This window comes from Numenius arquata, chromosome Z (assembly GCF_964106895.1).
Source record: "Numenius arquata chromosome Z, bNumArq3.hap1.1, whole genome shotgun sequence".
In the NCBI taxonomy this organism is placed as follows: Eukaryota; Metazoa; Chordata; class Aves; order Charadriiformes; family Scolopacidae; genus Numenius; species Numenius arquata.
The window spans coordinates 84,009,437-84,034,062 of NC_133616.1; the positions used below are offsets into that span (position 1 = coordinate 84,009,437).

At 37.8% G+C, this 24,626-nt stretch overlaps 1 protein-coding gene across 1 annotated transcript in view; it reads left to right on the forward strand.

The window, feature by feature from the left end:
• Positions 1 to 230: 230 nt before the first annotated feature.
• The window catches only part of SLF1 (SMC5-SMC6 complex localization factor 1), a 38,335-nt gene continuing 13,939 nt past the window's right edge, over positions 231 to 24,626 (forward strand). The window contains exons 1-11 of the mRNA XM_074166406.1: positions 231 to 239; positions 704 to 817; positions 972 to 1,047; positions 3,321 to 3,564; positions 5,721 to 5,883; positions 10,464 to 10,595; positions 12,070 to 12,123; positions 16,480 to 16,638; positions 17,218 to 17,384; positions 18,859 to 18,996; positions 19,684 to 19,849. Of these exons, the coding sequence (XP_074022507.1) occupies positions 231 to 239; positions 704 to 817; positions 972 to 1,047; positions 3,321 to 3,564; positions 5,721 to 5,883; positions 10,464 to 10,595; positions 12,070 to 12,123; positions 16,480 to 16,638; positions 17,218 to 17,384; positions 18,859 to 18,996; positions 19,684 to 19,849 (1,422 nt within the window). The remainder of the gene's footprint in view (positions 240 to 703; positions 818 to 971; positions 1,048 to 3,320; positions 3,565 to 5,720; positions 5,884 to 10,463; positions 10,596 to 12,069; positions 12,124 to 16,479; positions 16,639 to 17,217; positions 17,385 to 18,858; positions 18,997 to 19,683; positions 19,850 to 24,626) is intronic.

Here is a 24,626-nt window from a genome sequence, read left to right on the forward strand (position 1 = left end):
TAAGGGGAGGGGACGGGCAGCCCCGCCGGCGAACGGGAGGGGACACTTACCGGGCCGGGCTCTCCCCGCGGCTCGGCGCCCACAGCCCCGGCGACCGCGGAGCGTCGGTGACAACGGCCCGGAACGGCCGCGCCGCCACATCCGGGGGCGGAGCAGGGGGAAGGCGGGAACGCGCCGGGGAGCAGCGCCCGCACCGGACCGGGGGGGCGAGAAGGCGCCCGGCCGTCCACATGGCTTGTGTAGGTGATGGCGGGCGGGCTCCCACCCACGCCGCTGAGGGGGAGGCGGTTGGCTCCCCGCAGCTCCTGCCCGGCACCTCCGCCCCTCAGCGGCGCTTCCCCGCGGGGCCTCCCCGCAGGGCGGGCGGCTTTCCCTTCACGGAGGTGGGAAGGCGGAAGGCCGCGCTGTTCCGCGGGTGGGGTGGGCTCCGCGCCGTTCGGCGGGTGCGGAGGGCGGTGGGCCCCGCCTGCGGGTTGCGGGAGCCGTGGTGCCCCATCCCGGGGGGTCTCGGCCGGCCGCGGTGTGGGGTCTCCGGCCTAACCCCTTACCGCCCTCGGGCCGTGCCGAGTCCTCGCCCTGCGTTTCCTCTTTTTTTTTTTTTTTTTCAATCGGAAAACGAGGAGGAAGTACTAGTAAGAGCAGCGTTCCGTGATGTGAATTTTGTGTCTTAAATGCCTCCTTTTGGTTTGTTTTTCTCCAACAGATGGCAAGTGGCGGCCAGAAGCGGATAGTCCAATTCACAGGATTTAAAAAACGAGAGAAGGCGGCGCTGCTGGAATGGCTCTTCAAACTGGACTGTGTTTTTTTACATGATAAGGTATTGTTCGCTAAAGTACCTGTTCGCTAGAGCAGGAACAAAAAAACGTAAGCCTTAACGCGCTGTGCAGGAGTTGGCGTTCTGCATAAATAGCCAAGAAAGTTAAACCGTTCCCCAGTGATACAAGTGTGTTGTTTCGGTTTTGTTTTCCTAGAAATACAGGAACTGTACACATCTTATAGCAAAAAAGCCATGCAAGAGTGAAAAGTTCTTAGCTGCCTGTGCTGCAGGTGAGTAAAAGATTTGCTCTAAAATTTCATAACATTGTAACATAGGACCGTAATCTTGACTTTTAATATAGTATTATGTTGAAGTTCTGATTTACTACTTTTTGGTTTGGGTGTTTTCCTGCCGTCCTTCTTTATTTGGTCTGCATGTGGTCCCAAACAGAAAGCTTGGTTATGTATTAGTTAGATCATGAAGTACTATCCAAATGATATGGGTGCTTAAAAATTCATTGCTTGAAAAGGAAGCAGAGAGAGCGTGGACACCTGTAATCAGCATGCACCAAATTCACATCCAACATTCACTGGTAAAGGCCACTGTAAGCTCCTGTTTATGCAGCAAGAGAAAACTCTAGGCTTTTACCATTCTGACGCAAGCCTTTCATCTTTCGTCTTGCTTTTCTTTTACCTAAGGTCTGATGCCAAAATCCCATACATAAGCAACCTTTTTATAAAAATACATGTAGATTGAGAATTCTGTATTTTAATATATTGTTGTAGACAGATTACATGGAAAGATTTTATAATGAGTTTAGAAAATCTTGTGGAGCTACAAGATTTCACAATACTGATACATTAACTGGTTAAATGTGATCTTTATTTTCCGTATATTGTCTTATACCAAAGTGTTAAAGCAATTTTTAGGATGGATAATCTTAAATTTAGGAGTTAACAGACAGAAATAAGTAATTATAGATTTGGATTTAAAGCATGTGTAAATGTCTTAATTTCATATTTGTACTTAAATATTGTATTAATAGGAATTCTCCATTGTCTACCACTGCTAGAACGTAGGTGTGTGTGATATATATATATGTATATATATACATGATTCCTTGTACTAATGTAAAATTTTGATCGCACTCTAATCAAAAAGGAAATAGACCAAAAAGTTTCCATAAGGGAGGCAATATTAGAATGCGGAAAGATTTCCAGCATAGCAGTTCATTTTAACTTCTATAAACCTTTGAGTTAACATTTTCTTACTTTACGGGATTTAAAACATCTGGAGATGTTTTCTTTAACTGAGTAGAAACGGTATATGTAGCATCCAGGCAGCAATGCAAAACTCTGTCTTGTTTCTGTACTTGCAAATCTTCCCCAATACAATCTAGTACCTTTCAATCCCACAAGAGGTACCCTTTTTGAGTAAGCATTGCTCTTGCCCTTGATGGCAGAGAGAGTGTGTTCATTCCTACTGCAATTTTTCCAAAGTAGGTGTGAAAGAGCATGTTTAAACTCATTTAGAACTCCCTAGAGGTGAAGAGAAATGCTAACAAGGATGACAGTCTTCATGGACTTTCTGTCTGCCAGAAGTTTTGAGATGGAAACTTTGAAATAAAAGTGATTTTCACACACAGGTTGTGCACAGCGTACCTTTTCCAGTCAGAAGTGTACTGGTACCTGTGCTAGGTTGTGCAGAAGTACCATCTGTGCTCCTGCACTGAGACATTTTGCCAGTCAACCCTGCTGTTCTGTGAAACCAATTAGGTTCACACAATTCAAGTCAATTTCTCTTGCAGTATCTTCTGTAGGTAGTGTTTCAATACAGGAGCAGGTTACTAACCACGGCTCTTGACCTGAACCTGTAAGAAGAGAGAGACAGAGAAAAAGGGGAAGATCATTACACAGAGTATCAAAAGCGTACATGTGGAAGATGAAAGAGGAGAGGCGGAGGAGGTGGAGCCAAGGGATGAGAGAACAGGATGTGAAAAGAAGAAAGGGGAAAGACAAAAGTCTGAAACCATATCCCCCTAATATTGGTGGTATTCGCTACACTTGCAGTGCAAGTAATATTAAGAATATGTAAAAGAAACAGCTTACGTGCTAAAACCTTGGTTCCTCTTTATAATAATTGGTGGTAAAACATTTCTTCGTTTTACTACGTTTGTGAGTACATTTATAAATGTGTCAAATGGTGTTAAAGGGTTAAGCAAGGTTCTGTGGAAGTTGTAAGAACCAAATCTGGGAAGCTGAAAAATTCCATTTGCAGATTTTTGAGCAATAGACAAGTATTTTATCTGGGAAGGGTAAAAAGGTACTTCATCATTAAAAGAAAACAAAATGATCATTTTCAGTGGCATTGTGAGATTTCTGATTTTAAAGTGTGAAGAGGAGAACTCTCGTAGTAGGAAGAAGTTTTTAAATGGTACTTGTAATTCCAGCTTTTATTTGCACAAGAAAGGTTGAAGTTAATTTTATATTAGATCTTCAGTTGATTGCCATTTGTCTGCACAAAAAAAAAATCTTTTGTGGTTGACAGTTCATTTGCTTTTTAGGAAAGTGGATACTAACTAAGGAGTACATAATTAATAGTGCCGAAAGTGGCAGATGGCTTGATGAAACAACGTACGAATGGGGATATGAAATTGAAAAAGACACCCATTATTCACCTCAAAGGCAATCTGCACCTAAAAGATGGCGCGAAGAACTGACACGCTCGAGTGCTCCAGGGGCCTTCCACAGATGGAAGGTTGTCCTCCCTGCTAAGGAAGGTGGTAAACGAATGGCGTCTATTAGAAGGTAAGAGGATACGTCTTAAAGCTTAAATAATCGCCAATGGAACACTTATTGTATGGTGAAACACTTTTTTTTTTCATGCATCCCAGTTAATTTGGTCAATAACAACCTCCAGCTCTTCAAACTCTGAGCTGTTTTTTATTAATATACTTCCATACTTTTTATAATAAAGTTACTGTAAATCTGTAACTTTATTACTTTTCTTGCTTGCTTTATAGTATAGTGTCAAAAATTCTCATGTTTGTGTCTTAAGTAAGCTGCGTACAGAAACTTGCTTCATGAGGCAAGATACATTGGCTTACTTTTTTTTTTATGAGTAATCCTTTATTTTGTGTGGCTGTTACACTCAAAGAGTAGCTGGAACGGGATACAATATTTCGCGCGGGTGGGTGACCTGGGCCAGCTGTGAGCTGTGTTTTTTTAGGGATCTGGGCCACACTGTGACTGACTTGGTAGGTTTTGGTTTCACCTCTGTGTAAGCCCTTCTTGTACTTCTGAAGACCTGATTTGTACTGTAGCAGATGTTTCTGATACGATGTAAGTACAGGTAGTTCAGAAGGGAAAGGACAAAAGTATAAAGGGAAAACACAGAAAAGGAAAACATCTGAAGGGCAAGAATTCTGGAACTGCATATTTCTCCCCTCTCTTCCCCCACCCCCCCATACTCTTCCTACAGGTTTGGATTCTGTGGTTTAAATACTACAGTGAATCACAAACAGTGTGTGTTAAGTAACGTTTGCTTCTAGTGCAGTAAAAGCAAACATCCCATGACACTGTTTTAGAGCTTTGTGTTCACTGCAGGCGCAGGTATTGTCCTCCTGTCCTTCTCTGTTGAAATTCCCGTTAATTAGGAGTACTCCTTAGGGCTGGGTGCCACAGCCACACAGGCAAGAAGGGAAGTGCAGTTTGGCTGACGATGGTACAGGGCTGCATCGCAGAACACCTGCCTATTCGCCGTTCGTAAAGACCAAGTGAGGTATAGCTGAAGTTACCATCTTCTGATGTTGCCAACTGGAAACAGTCTGTGTGCTGTTTCCTTGGCTGAGCAGTGTACTGTGTGCTGTCTGGCAGAAAGACGCGCTCATCCTGCTACACTTGTGAAAAATGCCATTTCTTTTTTTCCATAAAAACTGCTTTTGCAGGTCTTCATGATAATACTATTGGACTGCTGTCTTGCACAGCTCTGTGTTCGTGATAGAAATAATGTTTAACAGGAACTACATCAGCAAGAGAGGTGAACAGGCAGTTTTGTGGAAGGAATCTCTTTTTCAAGGCTATTTCCCATACACCAACATGGGGATCCTTTCACTCAGTCAGAAAACACTGAAAGGTAGATATGTTTTTGTCACCAGCAAGTACTGTTTTCAGTCATGAAGGCAACTGTAGCTTTGGGAAAAGATTGATTTTTCTCTAATATTTACACCACTTGTGCCTTTTTTCCCCCCTTCTATGCTTTTCCTGCCTTTAGTGCCTAGCTGTTGGATGGGTAAGTGTGTGAGACCAGCATCCTTTTCTTTTAGCATACCTGGATTATGAAAAATAAAAGATATATCCAGCATGTTGAGAGACCTTATTTCTTCCACCATTTTTTTGGTCTGGCATCTTTTATAAAAGATAGGAATAGTTGCAGCAGTACAACTCTGGAAATTGCCCCTAGGGAAACTCTCCCATGCAGTGGCGTCCCAAAGACAAACAAATATGTTTTCTGTGTATGATACTGGACAGCACCAAGTGCTGTAAATGGCTCCAAAATGAAGTATAAAAGTATATTTGCATTATGAAAATTTTTGGTAGACCACTTAATTTGTTGCAAAACTTAATTGAAAGACCATTATCATTATGGGGGACATAATGCAATAAATTAGAGCTGCTGTCATGAAATTTGATCTTTAAAAAAGTGCACAGGTAAAGCTTTCCATCAGATGTGTAGAAAGTGTACATAGATATTAGTTAATAGTGTTAAATTGTGAAGAGAAGGATGTCTTGTTAAGTGGGTTATTAAGCGCCCTTTTTTTCTCCTGATGAAGGTTGGGCAGTGCCTTGCATCTAGACCCCTTATTCTCTCGCATTTGCATGCTGAAAGTTTGTGAATGATAACCTAGCTTTAGGCAGTATTAATATAATGCAGTTAATACATCTTTCTAAATATGTTTATTTAGAGTTCTTCAAGCTGGAAAGGCAACCATATGTTCATCTCAAAAGGCAGAGTGCAATATAACTCATGTATTCATCCTTAATAAAATTTGTCCTGTGCAAAACAAAAAATGTCTCTCTGAATCTCGATACTACCCTGTGCAATATCTAGGAGATTACCTTTTTGAGGTAAGTAATTTAAAAAACATATCTAAAGTTAGTTTTTTATTGTTAGCATTTTATATCAGGTTTACTGATTAATGTAAATAACACGGCATTAATAATAGAGGCGAATGTGTTTTGTAATTTGATTAAAGGTAACACAACTTACTGATAGTGGGGCTGTCCAAGAGAAGAGGATGAAGGGAGGGTGCAAAGAGGACAGAGCCAGGCTGTTGTCAGTGGTGCCCTGTGACAGGACAAGAGGCAATGGGTACAAATTGCTGTCTGAAAGCATTGGGTTTTTTCCGTGTGAGGGTGATGTAGCACAGGAGCAGGTTGCCCAAAGAGGCTGTGGAGTCTCCATCCTTGGAGATACTCAAAAGCCATCTGGGCATGGACGTGGGCAACTGGCTCTACATGGCCTTCCTTGGGCTGGGGGCTTGGACCAGATGATTTCCAGAAATCCCTTGCATTTTCAACTATTCTGTCATTCTATAATAGAAAAATTATCTTTCTGAAAGGAGTGTTCTGTTTCGGATTAAACACCAAGGAAGCATACATTGTTTCTTCATCTTCATGTTTGTTCTTCCTTGGCTCGTTTTGTGCTGCTGTTACTGGAAAAAATAATTAGACTTCAGGGGGAAGTTCCAGTGTAGGTGACCATCAACTAAACAGTTATTCACAAAATACTGAGGGAAAAAAATACCATTTTTCATTTATATTCTCTTTATTTTGGTAAGGATTTTAAATATGTATCTATCTGTCCACCTATGTACCTGAATATATATGTATATTTTTATTGGGTTTGGTAAACACTCAAGCTGTACTGTAGTGTTATCTTCATGCTTCAAGATCAATGTAATCACTTCTTTTGTCAACTGACCCCAATTATGCTACCTTTTTTACATAAAGTGATAGATAGACTGGTTAAATAGTCTGTAGATTATTTTGTTAAGATTCAGTTTCTTAACTCCAAATGAGTTTGCTGGCAGTCCTTTGTGTCTGGGAGGAACTGCTGGTTGCAATATGAATTTTGGGAGGGAATGGTATACCAGGCAGAGAAAATTCGCTTAGACTGTTTCCGTGCCAGGAATGTAATGTAAGCTGGTCACCTATGTTCCCTTTTCAGTCAATGCACTTAGCTTTATGCTGCAAGAATTATAATTTCCTAAAACAGTTTGTGTGAACTGCTGTCTGCGCATACCTTTAACTCCCCATTGCTGTAGAGTGTTCATCACTTGTAGACAAAATTAAACAAAATGGATTTAGGCTAAAGGACTGTATAACCAACCAGCAGCTCTATGAGAAAAGGTTAGCATACCAAGAGGACTTGTTAAACTGTTGGTATATGAGACATTCTTATGTGCTGTAATGCATCTCCATTTGCCAGACTTCCACCCTTGGAGTCAGAAGCGTAGTTAATTAATGATTAGTTAATCGTCTGCATTGCAGAAAATGTTAATGAGTCCTTAAAACTCAAATCACATGATGCTCACATGTGCAAAGATTAGATTCAACTTTGTCTCTTTCTGTGTCAGAAAACCTGCCATTCGTGACGAAACTTCTTTCTCTTTTACTAGTCAAAAGTGTTAGTTTCTTGAGAATGCAAGCTCTGTATTTCTGGGTTGGTAGAAGAGGGTTGTCCAAAGTCCCTATAATAGCTTTCTTCTGCTAACTAAACTAGGACATGAGACGGTACCTCATCAGATCCCCTAAGACATGAGGACCTGGGTGGACCTTATTTAAAGAGAGAAGCCATACTGGAAGTCATCAGTTGGAATGCCTAAGCCAGATGAAGCATCCAGTGCGATATCGGATGTTTCAGAGTGTTAGGTTTACTGTTCAGCTCCAAAATTGGATCAGGAGTTAAATTTACAGTGATGCAAAAGATAAGATGCAGAACAAGAAAAACATTGTTTCTTTGTAATATTTCCATCTGAACGATGAGGGGACATGTCACTGTTCAATAAATTTTCTTGTATGTGCAGAACTCATGAGAACTAGAATTTCTTCCTTACTGTTTCCCTTGAGAGAGAGAGAAATTCCCAGTGGTCCATAGTTGTTTGCTTCCCAGGTGCACTGTTCGTCTTTCACTCAGGTGCACTATTCAGAGCTTCTAGCATTTTGATCTGAGACTGCTCAAGGGCCTCAAAAGATTCTGTTAGTCTGGTGGTTCCTCAGGCTCTGGGATGATTTTAGTCAACTGCTAATTGAAAATACTACCTTTGCAAGCAAGTAGGAGCTAAAACGCTGTTTGTTACTAGGAATAACCTATCTTTGAAAATCCTTTGGATTCTTCAGATCAAAGCATATGCTTTCTCTTCCTGTTTCAATGGGCAGTAAAGTTCTCACAAAAGGGTGAGAAGAGTTGAAAGGTCTTAATGTTTATACCCTGAATAAAACACGCATCAACATGGGATCTCAGTCTAGTGCTTATTCTCTTAATGAAACTTGTTGAGGGAAACTGTTCTCTATTACACTTTTCAGCTAAGATAGGCATTTACATTTAATAGAGGAACGAGTGTCCAGTTTTTATAGCTACTTCACATTTTATTGATCTCTGTGAGAATAAAGTGTTTCTTGCTATGCACCCTGAATTCCTCCCAGGTGTGATAACAAGTTTCCATCTTAACCAGTCCATTAACTTGCACGTATCTTTTTTTTCTTAGATTTCATTAAAGTAACTCACCTCAGAGGCCAAGAGAGCATTAGCTTTCTATTTAAATGCATCTAAAGAACTCAGAAAACTGCCAAGACTCCTAGTCTCTTAAAAGGAAGAGAATAAAACATAGGCAATCAAATCACAACACTTGTCCAAAGTATTAGGCTTTATCAAAGGATGTTATGGACATGGTCTTTTTCTCTCCCTCCCAGAAGTACTTGGCACATAATTCATTAGAACGTTCCAGCTTTATAAATTTGTGGTCCTGCCATTTGACTGCTACTTCTAGCAAAAATAAATACCCCCCTTCTTCCCGTAAATACCCACATTATGTGTCCAGATGCTGGATTTGGCAAAGCAGTATTATATTCTTTTTTTCAGAGGAATCAAGTCTTTGCTTCATCTTTACATTTCAGTATCTGTTCTTATAATCTTAACGTCATAACTCTAGTGTTAAAATACTCTGTGGGATTGTCATTAATGACTTGATCCTGAAAGCTGTCAGATGTGTTTGTTCAAGATATTAAAACACATGCATGATTTTAGGGAGCTAGTCTCATGCTTAAACAGAGACTTTAAATGCTTTGTTGAATGCATGCTGGCATTCATAAAATTTTGCCAAGGTGGGGCTCTAAATTGTTTGAATACAAGTATTTTTATAAGCATGTTGAAAATAATGCATAGAAAGTGCCACAAGAAGCAAAGACTAGTTAATGCATCAGAGTTCAGTTATCCCTGGCTCATCCAAAGCTTTTTAGGGCTCTTTTCAAGTTACCCAAAATACTTAACTCTTCTATGACGTGCAACAAACTCAGTATTTGTTTAGAAATACAGTTATTGTGCCAAATACTTTTGGGTTGGATTATCCATTTAAGGGAATATCTGAAAACAGGATGAAACATCTGCACTGTTTGAAACTTTTATCTTGAAAAATTAAAAGTATAAACTGTTCATGGCTTGCACCTTGTCATTGCTTGCACCACTGTGATTTTTTTGCCTAATGTTATTTCCTGTATTTCCCATACTTGATTCGCCCATCAGGACTAGGTGTTTGAATTAGAAGGCAAGCTGCCCCAAACCTCCCACCCCTGCTCCCAATAAAAAATGGACATCAATGCTGTCACCAAGAGGAACCCTTTGCTTGTATCTATGTTCTTAACTCATCACTCTGCAGGAGGAGGCTGGTTTTGTACTTATATGTGTATTTGCCTAAAACAAAGATGGTGTTTTATTGGTAGTCTGTGTATCTTTGAGGAAAAGCATACTTCGAAACTTACTGAAATTTGTTCTTCTCATATCCTGAAATAACTTCTTTTTTTTTTTGTAGTTATTTTTTGCCAACAAAAATAATTTTTTGGCTTCACTGAGAGTCTTTTCAGAATGAGATGGAAACCGGTTTGAGAAATATTTCCTCATTCCCTGTTCTGAAGAAATAGCTGGAAATGATAGGGGACTAAGATAATAAATTACTAAAGAAAAAAAAAAAGAGCTTCTAATTTTAAAATTACTACTTTATTTCAGGCTTATACGCAAGAGCTGAGAAGATTTCATTGTAGATTTAAAAAATCCTTACTACATTTTTGACTAATTGAAAAGGTGTGGGCTTTGGGTTTAGTTTTTGAAAAGTCCAAAGAGACTCCATTATGGAAACACAGCTCTGGTTTCAGCCACGGGGATTGGATCAGGGTTGTTAGAGTTAGTCAGTTAGGAAAAATCGTTATGGGGAAGCTTACATTTGTAATTCCTGTGCTATAGCTTTCTATAACCTCAGTGGTTTTGTTTCTAAACCACCCACCAGCCATTTGTCTGGCACATAATGTAGCAATTCCATACGCATGCACATAAGGGTTTACAATAGAATATATAGAAAGGGTTAGGACATAAAAGCTGTTTTAGAGCTTTAGCTCTGTAACTAAGACCAATGGTATTTGTTTGCTCTGCACAGAATGAGATACAAAATACTGAAGATGTCCAAATGAATCATTTCCTGGCTGCACAAGAAACCAACCAAATCATGTCTAACATGCAGCTCACCACAATGAAAAATGCTGTTATAAAACATATGTATTTTGCTGCAGTAAGTAACAATCAGTTAATACTTCCTTAGTGTAAAATGTATATTATTAAATCTATCTTTCACTATGGTATTGAGCTAATAAAGTAGATAATTTAACATATTTTGAAATGGTAATAATGCCTTTTAACCTGTTCAATAATCCCATATTTACTACATGTACTGTTAGGTAAAAAGTAGTTTAGTAGTGGTAATTGGTAGGCGTGGGTGTGTGGAAGACATGATGGACTACTTGAAATCTTGGTGTAATACATGAGATAAGTAGTAGCTAATATTGTTCAAAAAATACCATTGGACTACAGTCTTTCTATGACTTTCCTGTTATCTAGCTGAATTACACATGAATTACACTAACCATATCCTAGAGCAAGTATTTCGTTGATTCATATGAATGTTTTTTATTACAAGTGAGAAATAGGGCTAAATGCACTCCTTTGTTTTAATGTTGTGTAATATCTAATCCTGCTAAACGTGCTACATTAATAATTAAAAATATTGTTTCATATGTAGAAAAACAATTAATTACTTTGGGTTAGGATATATTATCTCTGTAAGATACAGTGATGAAGATGACGGTGTGTAAGTATTTTTTTAGGAGCTTACTTATATGAAGCACTGTATGATATTGTAACTGCAAAATCAGGTCCTCTAGGTATATTATATGTTCTTAGTAGCAAAAGAATTTTTAAGTCCTCAATATGCTCAATGTTTAGATGTGAGATTAACAAATAGAAGACTCATGCTGCTTAAATCTATACACCTTCAAATGCTACATCTTTTATCAGTGACATTTTATCATGACTATACCCTACAGACCTTTAAAAAGTAAAAGTGTCTTTGACTTCCATGTATACAACACACAAGTGCACTTATCAGATTATCTTTCCCTCAAACTATTATTTGCAGATGGAGCAATCATAATCCTAAACAAAATATCTCCTAAAAGACTTTTTTGGTAGCGTGTATTAGTAAGATTGTAACAAGAGGACATAATAAATACAGCAATAAATCTTTGCGCTTAATGCCATATCTTCACATTATCAGTAACTTGCAAGAGGAATCCAAAGTTTAAATTTTGCTGTGGAAAAACAGAAAACACTTACTATATTTTAATGTGGTTAAGTGGACCAAATCTAGTAAAGCTGTCCTTACGTAGCAACCACATAAACAAGAAGCACAGAATAACAGGAAAGACAGGGAGAAAAATTGCACACATTATTTTCCTGTTCGGAAAACAGTGTCTTATTTTTGACATAAAAGTAATTTTTTTTTTTTTTCCATAAAATAATTTCATTATTTTTGCCATCTATTTCATAATTTTGCTATCCAAATATTAAAATGATAAATAGATTACTATGTTGAATGTTTTGCTTGAACTGTGTTTAACAAAAGTTGCCATTTTGGGGGTTTTATACAGTATTTATTGCATATGTTTATTGGTCTCTAACATGCAGGTTGGCTTTATCCTGTTTTACAGGCTGTTAAGCACAGGATTGTTCAAAAAGACCAGCTGAATAAATGCAGTCCAGAGGTAAGGATTCTCACAAAGAGGACACATGGAATTCTATTATGAAGTTAGGCAAACATAATTTAGGGACTGAAAAGGGCTCTAAGGTCTCCCCAGAGCCTTCTCTTCTCCAGGCTGAACCCCCCCAACTCTCTCAGCCTGTCCTCACAGCAGAGGGGCTCCAGCCCTCCCAGCATCTCTGGGGCCTCCTCTGGCCCCGCTCCAACAGGTCCATGTCCTTCTGATGTTGGTGGCTCCAGAGCTGGAGGTGCACTGCAGGTGGGGTCTCACCAATGTGGAGCAGGGGGGCAGAATCCCTGTCCTTGCCCTGCTGGCCACACTTCTTTTGAAACAACCCAAGATATGGTTAGCCTTCTGGGCTGCAAGTGCACGTTGTCGGCTCATGTCCATCTTTTCACCCCTCAGCACCACCAAGTCCTTCTTGGCAGGGCTGCTCTCCGTCCCTCCATCCCCAGCCTGGGCTGATACTGGGGCTTGCCCTGACCCAAGGGCAGGACCCTGCACTTTGCCTTGTTGAACCTCATGAGGTTCACACGGGCCCACTTCTCCAGCCTGTCCAGGTCCCTCTGGGTGGCATCCCGTCCCTCGGGTGTGTCAGTCATTCCACTCAGCTTGGTGTCATCCACAAACTTGCTGAGGGTGCCCTCAATCCCATTGTCCGTGTCATTGATGAAGATTGCACAGTGCTGGTCCCAATTTGGACCCCTGAGGGACACTACTTGTCACTGATGTCCAGCTGGACATTTGGCCATAGACCACTACCCTCTGGATGCGACCATCCAACCAATTCCTCATCCACCAAACAGTCCACCCATCAAGTCCACATCTCTCCAACTCAGAGAGAAGGATGTTGTGGGGGACCGTGTCAAAGGCCTTATGGAAGCCCAGGTGAATGGACTGTATTGCAGTAGCAGTAAAGAGAAAGCAAACACAACTTTTTGCAGTGGTCACGTGTTTTTGCTGGTAGGGTCAGCTTTAGCTAAAGGTTGTCTCACTTTAGAAAGAAAGAGTAGTTGTTCATACAGCATAAGCCTTAAACATCATCTTGCAGGTTGTGGAGTGTACCGAAACAAAGATTGTGAGGAGAGTACATGATGGTTTCCAGTCCTGTTTTCATAATTACTTTGGCTTAATTCCTGTTTTTGTACTATTTAGTTAATTTCTCATTTTGCTTCCTGTTTAGCCAAATGGATGCCATAAATCAGGTACAAGTCAGCAACAGGTTCTATTAAGTCTTTGTCATATCTTAAATAAATAAATACTTGCAAAATTTTCCCTTTTCTATCTATAATGCTACAAGTGAATCTTTAAATCATGTTGAAACATTACCTGTTAGTACTTGAAAAGCATTATACATAGTAGGTATGAGCTATTGTAGTTTATATGGTAACCTGTATTATTCAAAAGTTAAAATGGGAAGCACTTAATATCTATTAGCTTTTTGTATTTCTCAGTAGCTGAAGGTTTGGTATCTTAATGAGCCATACTACGTAAATAGTTACTTGATACATAAATGAAGTCCCAGTCTGACTAAATGAGCTCTCGGGCTTCTCTTTCTTTCCCAGAAATTTCTTTTTATCTGATTTCTTTTTATTGACACAATAAGGAAGGGAGGAGAAAAATGTGTTTAAAAGATGAGCCTTTGTCATTGTCCAGCAGTACCATTAATGGGCAAAATGCTGTGCGCGTTTGCGTTACTGAACAGATTTGCATTGAAATTTAAGGTTAATGTTTAGTTTATTGAGTTTATGGGAAAACTGCTTTAGCTTTTTTAACACATGTATGCTGAAATTGTTATTCAGTGCTCTTAATAATAATAATAATACAATATTTTGCTTGGAGATTTTAAGCTGAATTCTAATGCTTTAGTTATGCATGACCTGCCACTGTCTTTTATTGCTTTGTGAAATATCCATTGCTAGCCTTTGCGTCTGACATGTGACTTCTATAGGCAGTGTATTAATGGCTTTTAAAAACAGCTCCAATAAATGTGTCTGATAATACTAGTGAAGTAAAATGAAACCTACAAACTAAATTAACAGTTTAGAACTACATGCTTTATTCATCCATCTCAGTTTGCATCTGCTAGGAAGGCTTAACTCCACTAAGTGTTCTGTTATCTATCATCTTCCCTAAAATATTTATTGCTCTTTTGTCAACTTCTCTTCTACATTATGCTATGTAAAACACAACTTATTGTCTGTGGACCTTCATTTTTCATTTGTTTTCATTAAAAAAGTTTTCATGGTTGTACCAGCAGAGCTTCACAAGAAACTGCTAGTTCCTCGTCAGCCAGACCGCAAGCCGATGCAGCTTTTTCAGCTTATTGAATATTAAGGCCCTACAATAGGTGTCTCCTGATACTGAGAAAAGTTCAACACCTCAATTCTCTAATCATCCTTCGTATCCCTCTACAAATAAGCTGAAAATGCGTTCTTCACTTCCTCCTTATCATGAATGTAAAGCAAAAGGCCTCACACTTGCCCAAAACAGCATTGTTTTGGTGTGCTTTCCATATACTGCATCCAGTTTGCTCTTTCTTCTAGTGACAGAATTCTCAAGAGGAGCAAGTTTCAATCACAGCATAAAAAGAGAGATTCTGGTCCCGTCACCAGATGAGGGCCAGCAGTAACATGCTTGTACACACAGAGTGCACGGAGTCATCTTCACACATCTTAAATCCAGGCGACAGAGAAGGTGTTCTTTGGCTGCCGTTAAACAGTTTATGATTGCTCTTTAGATGTGCTGTTTGCATATAATTAACATTACAAAAGTATGAATGCAACCATTATTTCCAAAGGAAATAGTGTGAAGATTTTAATAGTGCATGTATGAATGCAAAAATTGACATAAATGTGAGTTGCGAACGCCAGATGCACAAAGACTTGATTAAAGAAAAATTGTCTAGATGAGCAGCTTTATTTATTGTTAATGTAACAATGGCATACATTAGGACTGCTAGAAATTAAAGATTTGCAGAGAAAGTAAATATCTAATTCTAAGGTGGAGCTCATTCACTAAGATTTTACCTGTGATTTAACTATGATTACCATTTCTTTCAGAAGTTTTTTCAGGTTTGATCTGCGCTCCTAATGATTTTAGTTTATTATTGAAACATTTTTGGAAAGTCTCTTGCTAATAGCAGCGTACTCTATCGACCTCAAAACCACAACTGCAGTCACAGTCTGTGTTAACTTAAATTTTAAACTATTTTTAAAGCAATTGGTAGGATGTCTTGAGTAGCTTTATCTATTGAACATCAGGAGCCAGTTTCTTTGGCAGAGATCATAAAGTTGTTGGGGACTAAAGTAGTACAGTAATCAACGATCTTCCTGACCCTGTTCTCTCAGTTGTGACTCCCTATCCTAGTTTCTTTGAATTTACCAGAGCCTCAGGCTGTGTGGTCGAACAAAATAGAAGTTGTCAGGCAGAGGGAAGCTGTGCTTCTGTTAGCAGTATGGTTGCAACTGGTTTGTGCGTCTTGGCTTTGACTGGAACCTGGGCTACAGGAAAGATGTAAATAGCAATGTAGCTGAGATCTTCACTAGCTCCTCCTTTGTATCATTAATCTGTGGAAATAAAGGTTTGGGAAGCTGAGAGTACAGACAATAACAGGGAAATTGCAGGGCAGGTATGGCATTTCAGGAAAGCCATTAGATCCTTCTGGGTCCTCTGAAAGCTTGCAAAGTTAAGTGTTTTGCTGTCATGAGCGGCAGAGAGTAAGAAGGAAGCCCTGTGTCATTAAGAAGATCTTCAGGGCTTTGAAATCCACTGGATCAATACCTGTGCTGTCTGTAGCATTAACTGCTTCTCTGACATGCTATGTGGGAGCAGGAGAACTAGGGAGATAAAGCAGTTACATGGTTTATGGTTTTATAATGTGTACTCATAAATGATAGATTTCATGACTTTACATTTTTCTCTAATTTTTTTTTAGCTGTTCAGTGGTACTAATTATCTTACTGCTCCAGTCATATACTGTGGGAGGTACTCTGCACCTTAGGAAATATTAACACTCCTTTGCATACCTTTCCAGAATAAATTATAGAGAAGTTATTGGGTGTGTGAATTGTCATTTGTTTTTTAAAAGGGTAGGTGTGTTCAGATCTTCTAAGAAGAGAAGCACGTTCTGACCTACTATCTTTTCAATGAAAAGTTCAGTAAGAGTGAAGGCCTTTCTAGATGACAGCAGCTTATTGGATCAGGCAATAAGTAATATTTCTGGTTTAATTTATAATTTTCTCCCTATTTTATTATATTACCAACATTTTACTTAGAGATTGCTTGTTAGTTCTTGTAAGGTTTTGGGGTTTTTTTTATTAAGCTGTTCTTTTACTTACAAAGATACCTCATTCCTAGGTTGAAAATACTACCCTGTCCAGAGGCATGTGGTATATGCTTGAAGGATTAATGGAAGAGTATTTATTTCCTGATGTAATCACAGAACTTGCTGCCGGTCAGAAGTACTCTACGCCTCCTGTGCAACTTCTTCATTTTCTTCTAGAATATGTCCTATTGGTGAGAGATGAAGACTGAAGTATAAATATTAAAGCAAGAAATAGAAGTATTGTGATCTTTGCTTCTGACGTTGTATTTAGTGCGTTTTAGTGACATATTCACTGTTCACTGCGTTCATCAATGTGCATGTGTTGAAAAGGGAAGAATTTAATACTTAGGGATTTTTTTAAATTATTATTTATTTACAAGCCATATGAATGTAGTGCTCTAAATATTGTGTAAGAATTGCTCCAGAATTTCTTTTGGTTGCTTTTAGAAACAGCACTTGTGTGATTTTATTTATTTTTTTTTTTTAACCTAGTAGGCCACAGAGAGAGAGCTCACTCCAGAAGGTAGTTTGTTCTAAGCAGTGACACATTCAGCTGGAATATCACAGTAGAGCAAACTCTCCTTGTTTCCTCCCTGTTTTTTGTAAACTCTAAATTTTGCTGCTTGTAGTTATGTATTAAATTGCATGTTACTTCACTGATTAAATTTGGTAACTTGGGATTGTAAGGAATAAAGAAAGTATATAAAATCTTAGTGACTATGGATCTTTGGCCAGCATGGAGCCAATATTATTTTCTCATTTTATTACAGGGAAGTACCGATGCAATATTTTATGCTAAACTTCATCACGCTTTGTACCTTGTTCTCCATTGTGATCCTCCTTGGAAGTCCTCGTCTACATTAAAGTATTATTTGGATCTTCTCCAGTGTCCTATCTGTAAGAAAGGTACATGGTCCTTGATAGAGATGCTGGTAAGGTAAGAAAGTTTAACGAGGTGTTGGATGCAATAGTTGTTTTGTTACTCCAAACTCAGGGACAGGGGAGGAGGATTGGAATTCTATTGTATCAAAGTCACATTTTCACAGAACAAGTTAATGGTATGTGAAGGTCTAGAATTGTAACTGAGATTTGGACCCTTGAGTTGATGTTTCAGTAAGTGTTAGCTCACAAGCAAAGGATGATTTTTTGGAAAGGAAAAAAAGGTACATTTTCTTGTCCTCCTTCCTTTTAAAAAAATTATTTCTATTATTTTTTAAGCTTTTCACAAATTATAATAATCTGTGTATTATTGCTGTTGTGGAGTGTGTGTATGCACACACATATATATATCTGTAATTACAAAGCAAATTCCAGTCTTACCTTACCAAACATGAAGCTTCATATTGTATTTAGACTTTAATCATAAACTTTACCATCTTGTTCAGGAAGTCTGATTATATCCTATGCATCTACAAATCCAAGACTCAGTACATAGGAGCTGTTTGGGTAGTTCATCTATACTTCAGCTTGAGAATTCATTTTTTTGTAATTTACATCAATTGAAATTCATTCTTCCATTCATTTGGAAGAGAAACTAAACCTCTTCTTATTACTGTCGTAGAATTACAGAGTAACAGAATGGTTTGGGTTGGAAGGGACCTTAAAGTCCATCCAGTTCCATGCCCTTCACTGGGCAGGGACACCTCCCACCAGACCAGATTTAAATGCTTTGATACAACTGTGATTACAGATATGTGAATGTGTATGATTGTGAGTGCCTCTTTAGTCTTGAAGGGCATAGAATCACTATACTTCAATCACTCTAATTGGGCATTTAATAGTTTTTATTGGCAATATGTCACATGGAATGGAAATTGTCTTTTATATAAAGTATTTTATCTTTTAGCACTCGCTGGCAGAATGTGAATACACAGCAGTTGTATACCTGGTTGTTCTAGTACTCAAAATTCTAGCCAAGAAAAATGTGTTCACCCTTTACTTCAAAATTATCTCCGTCATGTTAGGCAATCATTAAACTTGATCACAAACTGTAATCCTGCCAAATAGTGTGTGTGAACTGTTATATGAACTAAGCGTTATAGGATGTTAGTGTCTGAAAAATATTACAATACTACCTTGTAATTTAAGGATTTTAAAGAAGTTCTGTTAAAATCAGTAATTGTATAGTACCTCAAGTAGAAACAGAAAAATTAAGCACACTTAAATTATTTATTTTATAGTATAATGCAAAATCTTCATCAATAACACAAAGCCCCAGTCACAAACATGTTAATTTTTTTTTTTTTGGAAAATGTAGCTTTAAAATCAGAACATTCGGCTTTAAAATGATAAATGTTGCTGGGGAGCAAGGTATTTCCTTGTCAAAATTGTCAAAAGTCAAAGCTGACTTTTTTTACCAATAGACCATGATTTCTGTCATACAAATGCATTTTTCCATGTTTATTTTTCAGGTCTTGCCTTTATTGCAAAACCATTTGTCATGCAGTCCCAGTTTCAGGGAGAGGAGATGAACAGAGGATAGTTCACAAAACATTATTGAAGTTTTTCTTTGATGTAGTTAAAGCTGAAGTAGAGTTTCTGACAAAAAGGTGGGTTTTATAGGATAATACTTTTTCACAATTTCACAAGCATGTCTGTATCTACAGCAGGTTGTATCCCGATTTTTGTATGTCCCTAATAAGATACTGTTCTGTAGAGATGGCAGTTTAGCTTTTGCTTTTGTATTTCTCAATTCTTAGTTTGTTTATTGTCCTTTACAATAGGTTTTTTTCGAATCTTGTTTTAAGGCCTCTAACTTTCCCCAGCCTATTATTTCGTTATATTACAAGTTTCAGTAAGCATTTAATTTTGCTTGTAAAGTTGTATTTTTAGCTTTGCAATGCTTCAGTATTCATTCTTTAAGGTAGACAAGCAGCATTTTGAATATACTGATTATTTTTTCAAAATTCAGTTAACTGCTATCTTTTGCTAGGGAGACAATTATCTTTCCTTAGTTTATGAAGTATAAAAAAAGTCTTGATGTTGCTCTGCCTTTATATAGTAAAGGCAGCCTTTACTTTATGTAATATTAGCACAATATTAGAATTCCTTCAGTCTGACTGTAATAGTCATCATTATTTTACTTATTATTCATCAGAAATTGTGTCTGATCTTTCCATACTTAAAAAATTGCCAAACCTGTGTGTGTTTTGACAGAAGACAAGGTTTCTGTCTGGTAACTATAGTAATCAAAGTGGCGTAAAGATTTAGGTTTTTTTCACTTCCTTTTTCTACAGTTTGGTTGAAGGGACCAATTCACAGCATCAGCAAGTCATGCCACAGACGGTTCTTCTGAAGACCTTTTGGCTGGGAGGCGAAACCTCGGTGCTTTTTACCAAACACATAAATATTCTAACAGACTGGGTCATACTTTCGCATCGAGAATTGAACAGAAGAAACAATGTGAGTATGAATTTTGTACTTCAAAATAATGAAGACCAACGTATATTTTTAGAGGCGTTCCTTTGTTCAGTCCTTTGTGGGGAATTATATGTAAGTATCGCAGCTGCTTGTTACAGCTGCCTTTTGTTGTGAAGCATGCTGGTTTTTGCTCCACTAAAGGAAATGAATTGATCCATAAGATTCTCATATTGATCTGCAGAGAAGAAACGAGTCGCCAGTAGCTTGTTGGCTACATTCAGATGTTCACATGCCCTTACCAGCAGGTATTACTGTAGTCATTAGGGACACCAGCTTAAACACATCCTTTCAAACAATAAGGTGTAATGAAAGAGGTGATTATCTTATTTTACAGTGATTGTACTCAGGAAATGTTGGAAGGAGGTGGTTAACAAAACTAAGAGGGTTTTTTTCTGTTTTCTACAGGTATGTGTTATTTTATTTTAATAAATGCCCCAGTTTTCTTCCCAAGTCCTTTAGTTTCATTTGGTATCTTTCCTAGGTCTTTTCACAAAAATGGAATTGAAGGCAACTTAATTGCTGTTCTGTGACCTGCTGACCAGCAGGACACTGACCTGAAAGATACTGAGTGTGCTCTGTACCACCTCTTTCTTTTCAGAAGATAGAGGCCTTGTAAAACGTCTTTGACTTCTAGATTCTCACATAAAATACAAACTTACTGCTGTCTCTGCGTTCTCTTTTAAATTATTGTTGAAAGCACAGAATAAATAGGTACTTCATTCACTTTTTCAATACAATAACAGAACAACAATAGAAAATCAAGTATTCCAGAGAAAAAAGCCACTTTCAATATAACACCTAGTAGTTCTTCATTATGTTAAGAAAGCAGAAAGATTAAACATAATGAGAGCTTCACTCATCTTACCTAGCCAGACCTCCTACCTTTTTTGAGGGCTATCAAAGCAAGACATTCTGAAACAGTGCTGCCTTTTATCCTTGGTCAAGATATTAAAAAAGTGCCTAAAATTAGGCTTCTATACCTATATTTATATTTAAACAACCTACCTTTTCAAAGGTTCTGAGCACCAGGCTTGCATTCAGTTAGTGTCAGTGGCCGTTCAGTTTCTTTGGAAAATGGGGCTGCTTTCATATGTTTCCTGGTGTTGAATTTGCAGTTTAAGTGTAGACACCATTTTCTTTTTTCTGCTGTGCCTTCTTTTGACAAGTTCCAGCACTGTAAGCCATACCTTTTTTATAAAGCATTCTTTGCATAAGCAGAATAATCACTTGTGTCAGATGGAGGGTAGTACATATACAAAAAATAAACTTAAAAGAGAGAAAAAAACCTAACATAAAACATAGAGACCTTCCTCTTGTTTAGGTTCTGTTTTCTTTAGATACATCTATGTAAGAATTGTACTTTCAGCACAAAACCCAGATGCCTATTGCTTTCCCACTTTGATCTTATGCACTGTAATGTACAATATCCCTGCAGATATGAATTCTAGACTTAAAAAGCAGCTTGTTGCCTCATAATATCTGTAGTTCTGTGTGTTCTTTCTTATAGCCTTATTCTTTAACTTCATATTTATATATTGGATTTTCTTTCCCTCTGCATTTTTTGGCAAAAATAAACTCTAAAACAAAATGCCGTATTTTTACATTCAAAACTTCTCATTGTCCCTTTCTGCGCTCTCAGTTTTGTTATACTAAAACCTGATATACTGATTTTTCCATATGTTCAGAGACTCCATTTAAAATTCCATGACCTAGTTGAAAAGGTCACTAAGAAAGCCAAAGCAGCAGGTCCTCCCTGACTGTGCAAGCAGATCTGTATTTTCTTTCCTCCTCCTTTTTTTATTATTTTAGAGATGCATAAATAAAACCACAGTACTTCCATGTCATTAAATACAGCATATTGGGTGCAAAATTTTCCTTCCTGTCTTCAGTTTAAGAGTGTGAGTCATTGTTACAAATTTTGTTTTTTTTAAAAGCTGTTTGCTCAAGAGGCAACACATTGGCAAGAAACATGTAAGGCCAGTCCGAAACCCAAATGAAAAGAATGAATTTGAATATTCTTACTCTCTGCATAGGCACAGAAATTAAGTGTTTTATAGCACAGTATAAGTGTTTCCCAGCTTACACAGCTTGTAAGAAGAAACAAACGTGCCAATTGTGATATACCTAACTTCTGTGCAATTCTCCAGTGAAAATATTTTAAGGAAAAACAGATGAATAGTTTAATTAATTTTTTGGGGGGCCATATCTAACACATTCTTTTCTAAGTGGTAAAAGTGGGCAATTTTTTTTTTTTTTAGCTTTTTAGAATCAGATTATCATTTTTTTTTTTTTGTGATTCAAAGAGATTGCAACAAATCAGCACTAGAGTGGAGGGAAAATATCTGTATATGTTTACTCTCTTCTAGTGCTGATTTATTGCAAAATTATGTTCTGTATACAGGGCAGGGGGGTATATCACTTTTCAGGCCTATTACAACCTACATCAGAAAAAAAAGAAAAAGAAAGAATGAAGACTTAAGTTACATATATAAGTGCATTTGCTTTCTTGTGTTAGATATAATTTACTTTATTTTAAAAGTCCCAGAATAAAATTAGTGACAGGGAATTGGACAACCTCGCTCATCGCTGTTAGTCTGATGTGACAGCCTGGTGAAATAAAACTGATACGCTATCCTTGTAGTTAAAAATGCGCTGCCAAAGAACATAGAAGTTTTACCATCACTTGAGATCTTCAAAACAATATTGAATATGATTTTAGTATAAATAACATTTATTATTTATTATATTATTTAAATAGGTATGATGCAGAAACTCCAGCTCAAGGTTTCTTGAATCAAAACTATTGATTCAGTTTTAGAATTTACAAAGGAACGTCTGCGTTTCTTAAAACATTTTGAGTAGCATCGAGCTATTGCATGGCTTTTCACAATGTCACAAATGGTATCAGAAATGCTTTTCATCCTTGATGCTACTGGTGGTTTGTGTTTTTTTTTAAAAAAAGCTGTCTTGCGTAACCTGACAAAGGAGTAAAAAAGACATTAATTCTATTTTTTTTGTTGCATCATCTTGCATATTTCTTACTTGTTTTCTTCCATGTTTCAGGTATCTTTACCAGGTATAAATCTGCTTGTTCTAAATTTGTAGAACCAAATGTCTTTCTGGTCTATCTGTCACTTCCAATAACTAACTTGGGAGTATGTGTTAGGCACTTTTGGAGTACTGCATAACACTACAAACATTTAACACCACATGAAAAGGAACTCTAAAATAATTCTGTAATTCAAAGTAAAAAAGTTCAAATAAATTTTTCCTATGACTTAAAAGCTTTCCTATAAGAACTTTTATGTGTACTAAACCACACTGTGAAACTTCTGTCACTGCAGCACTGCACTTGACTTGGCAAAGCATTAAATGGAACAGCAATGTAGGAATTGCATTTGCAGAGCTGGCAGACATCAGTTGTGCTGATGTGACCTTTGTATGCTAACGCAGTCAACAGCCTCTTCCCCCTTGAATGCCTTTCTCGGTGAGATGGCTTTGATTCTTGAAAATAAGAAGGAGGAAGAGAGTTTTGAAAAAAGGTTTGACTGGATCGTACTTAATTTGCTGTGTGTGATGCAGTGGGCTGACCCCAGCTGGTGTGTAAGTCCTCACCCACCCTGCAGCGGGACGAGGGGGAGAATCGTGTGGGCAAAAACTAGAAAACTCAAGGGTCAAGGTAAAGACAGTTTAATAAGTGAAGCACGAGCAAAGCAAAATAGGGAATTTGTTCATCACTTCCCATCAACAGGCAGATGTCCAGCCATGTCCTGGAAAGTAGGGCTCCATCACGCGTAGCGGTTGCTTGGCGAGGCAAACGCCATAAGCCTGATCATCCCCACCTTCTTCCTCCTCTCCCCAGCTCTTATTGCTGAGCATGATGTTTATACGGCAGGGAATATCCCTTTCATCGTTTTGGGTCAGCTGTCCCAGCTGTGTCCTCTCCCAGCTCCCTGCGCACCCCCAGAACATCCCTATGTCATCAACCAAGATTCAAAACATGGCACAGGCTGCTATGAAGAAAACTCTCCATCCCAGGCAGACCCAGTACACTTGGTTTTATAAGGAAAAGTAATACTACAATTTTATTAAGAATTTCTCCAGCACAATTTGAAACACTACATTTTGTAGTAGTACATTATTTTTAGGAATTTAAAAAATATTTATGGGGAAGAGGGAGAGACTTGAATAGTTTTTAATACACCTACAGAAAGCATGTTCTCATTTGCCAGCTTATAAAGAAATAAACTGTTAAAATTAAATCAGATTCAAATTTGATTGAAGATCAAACTAGTAACTGATAGAACCAAGATCAGTGGTTTCTGAGTAGTCTCAGTTTTTGTTAATTGAAGGCTCGTGTTCCAGTGACCACTAGTCACACCATTATCTAAGTGACAGTGTAAAGAAAAACTCTCATTTAAATGTGTTTTTACTTAATCCAACTTAATCCAAAACTGCATTTGTTAATAAAATAGCAATTCATGTCATTTATGTGGGTAACTTGTTATTTCATATCCAGGAATAAGAGTTTCCATATAATGTTCTGAATATTGCTTTCCTATATCTACAAAAGCATCAGGTGGCTCCTGCGCATTTACTTTTTCACTGATTAATATACTGAGAACACAGCTATGGAAGACGTTATTCTTATATTCCAAAAATATTGTTACTGAAACTTTTTTTTTCTTTGCTGATATTTTTCCCTTTATGTTAGTTTGGTAATTAAAAATATCATCTAAGCGTCAGAAAAACTGGAGCT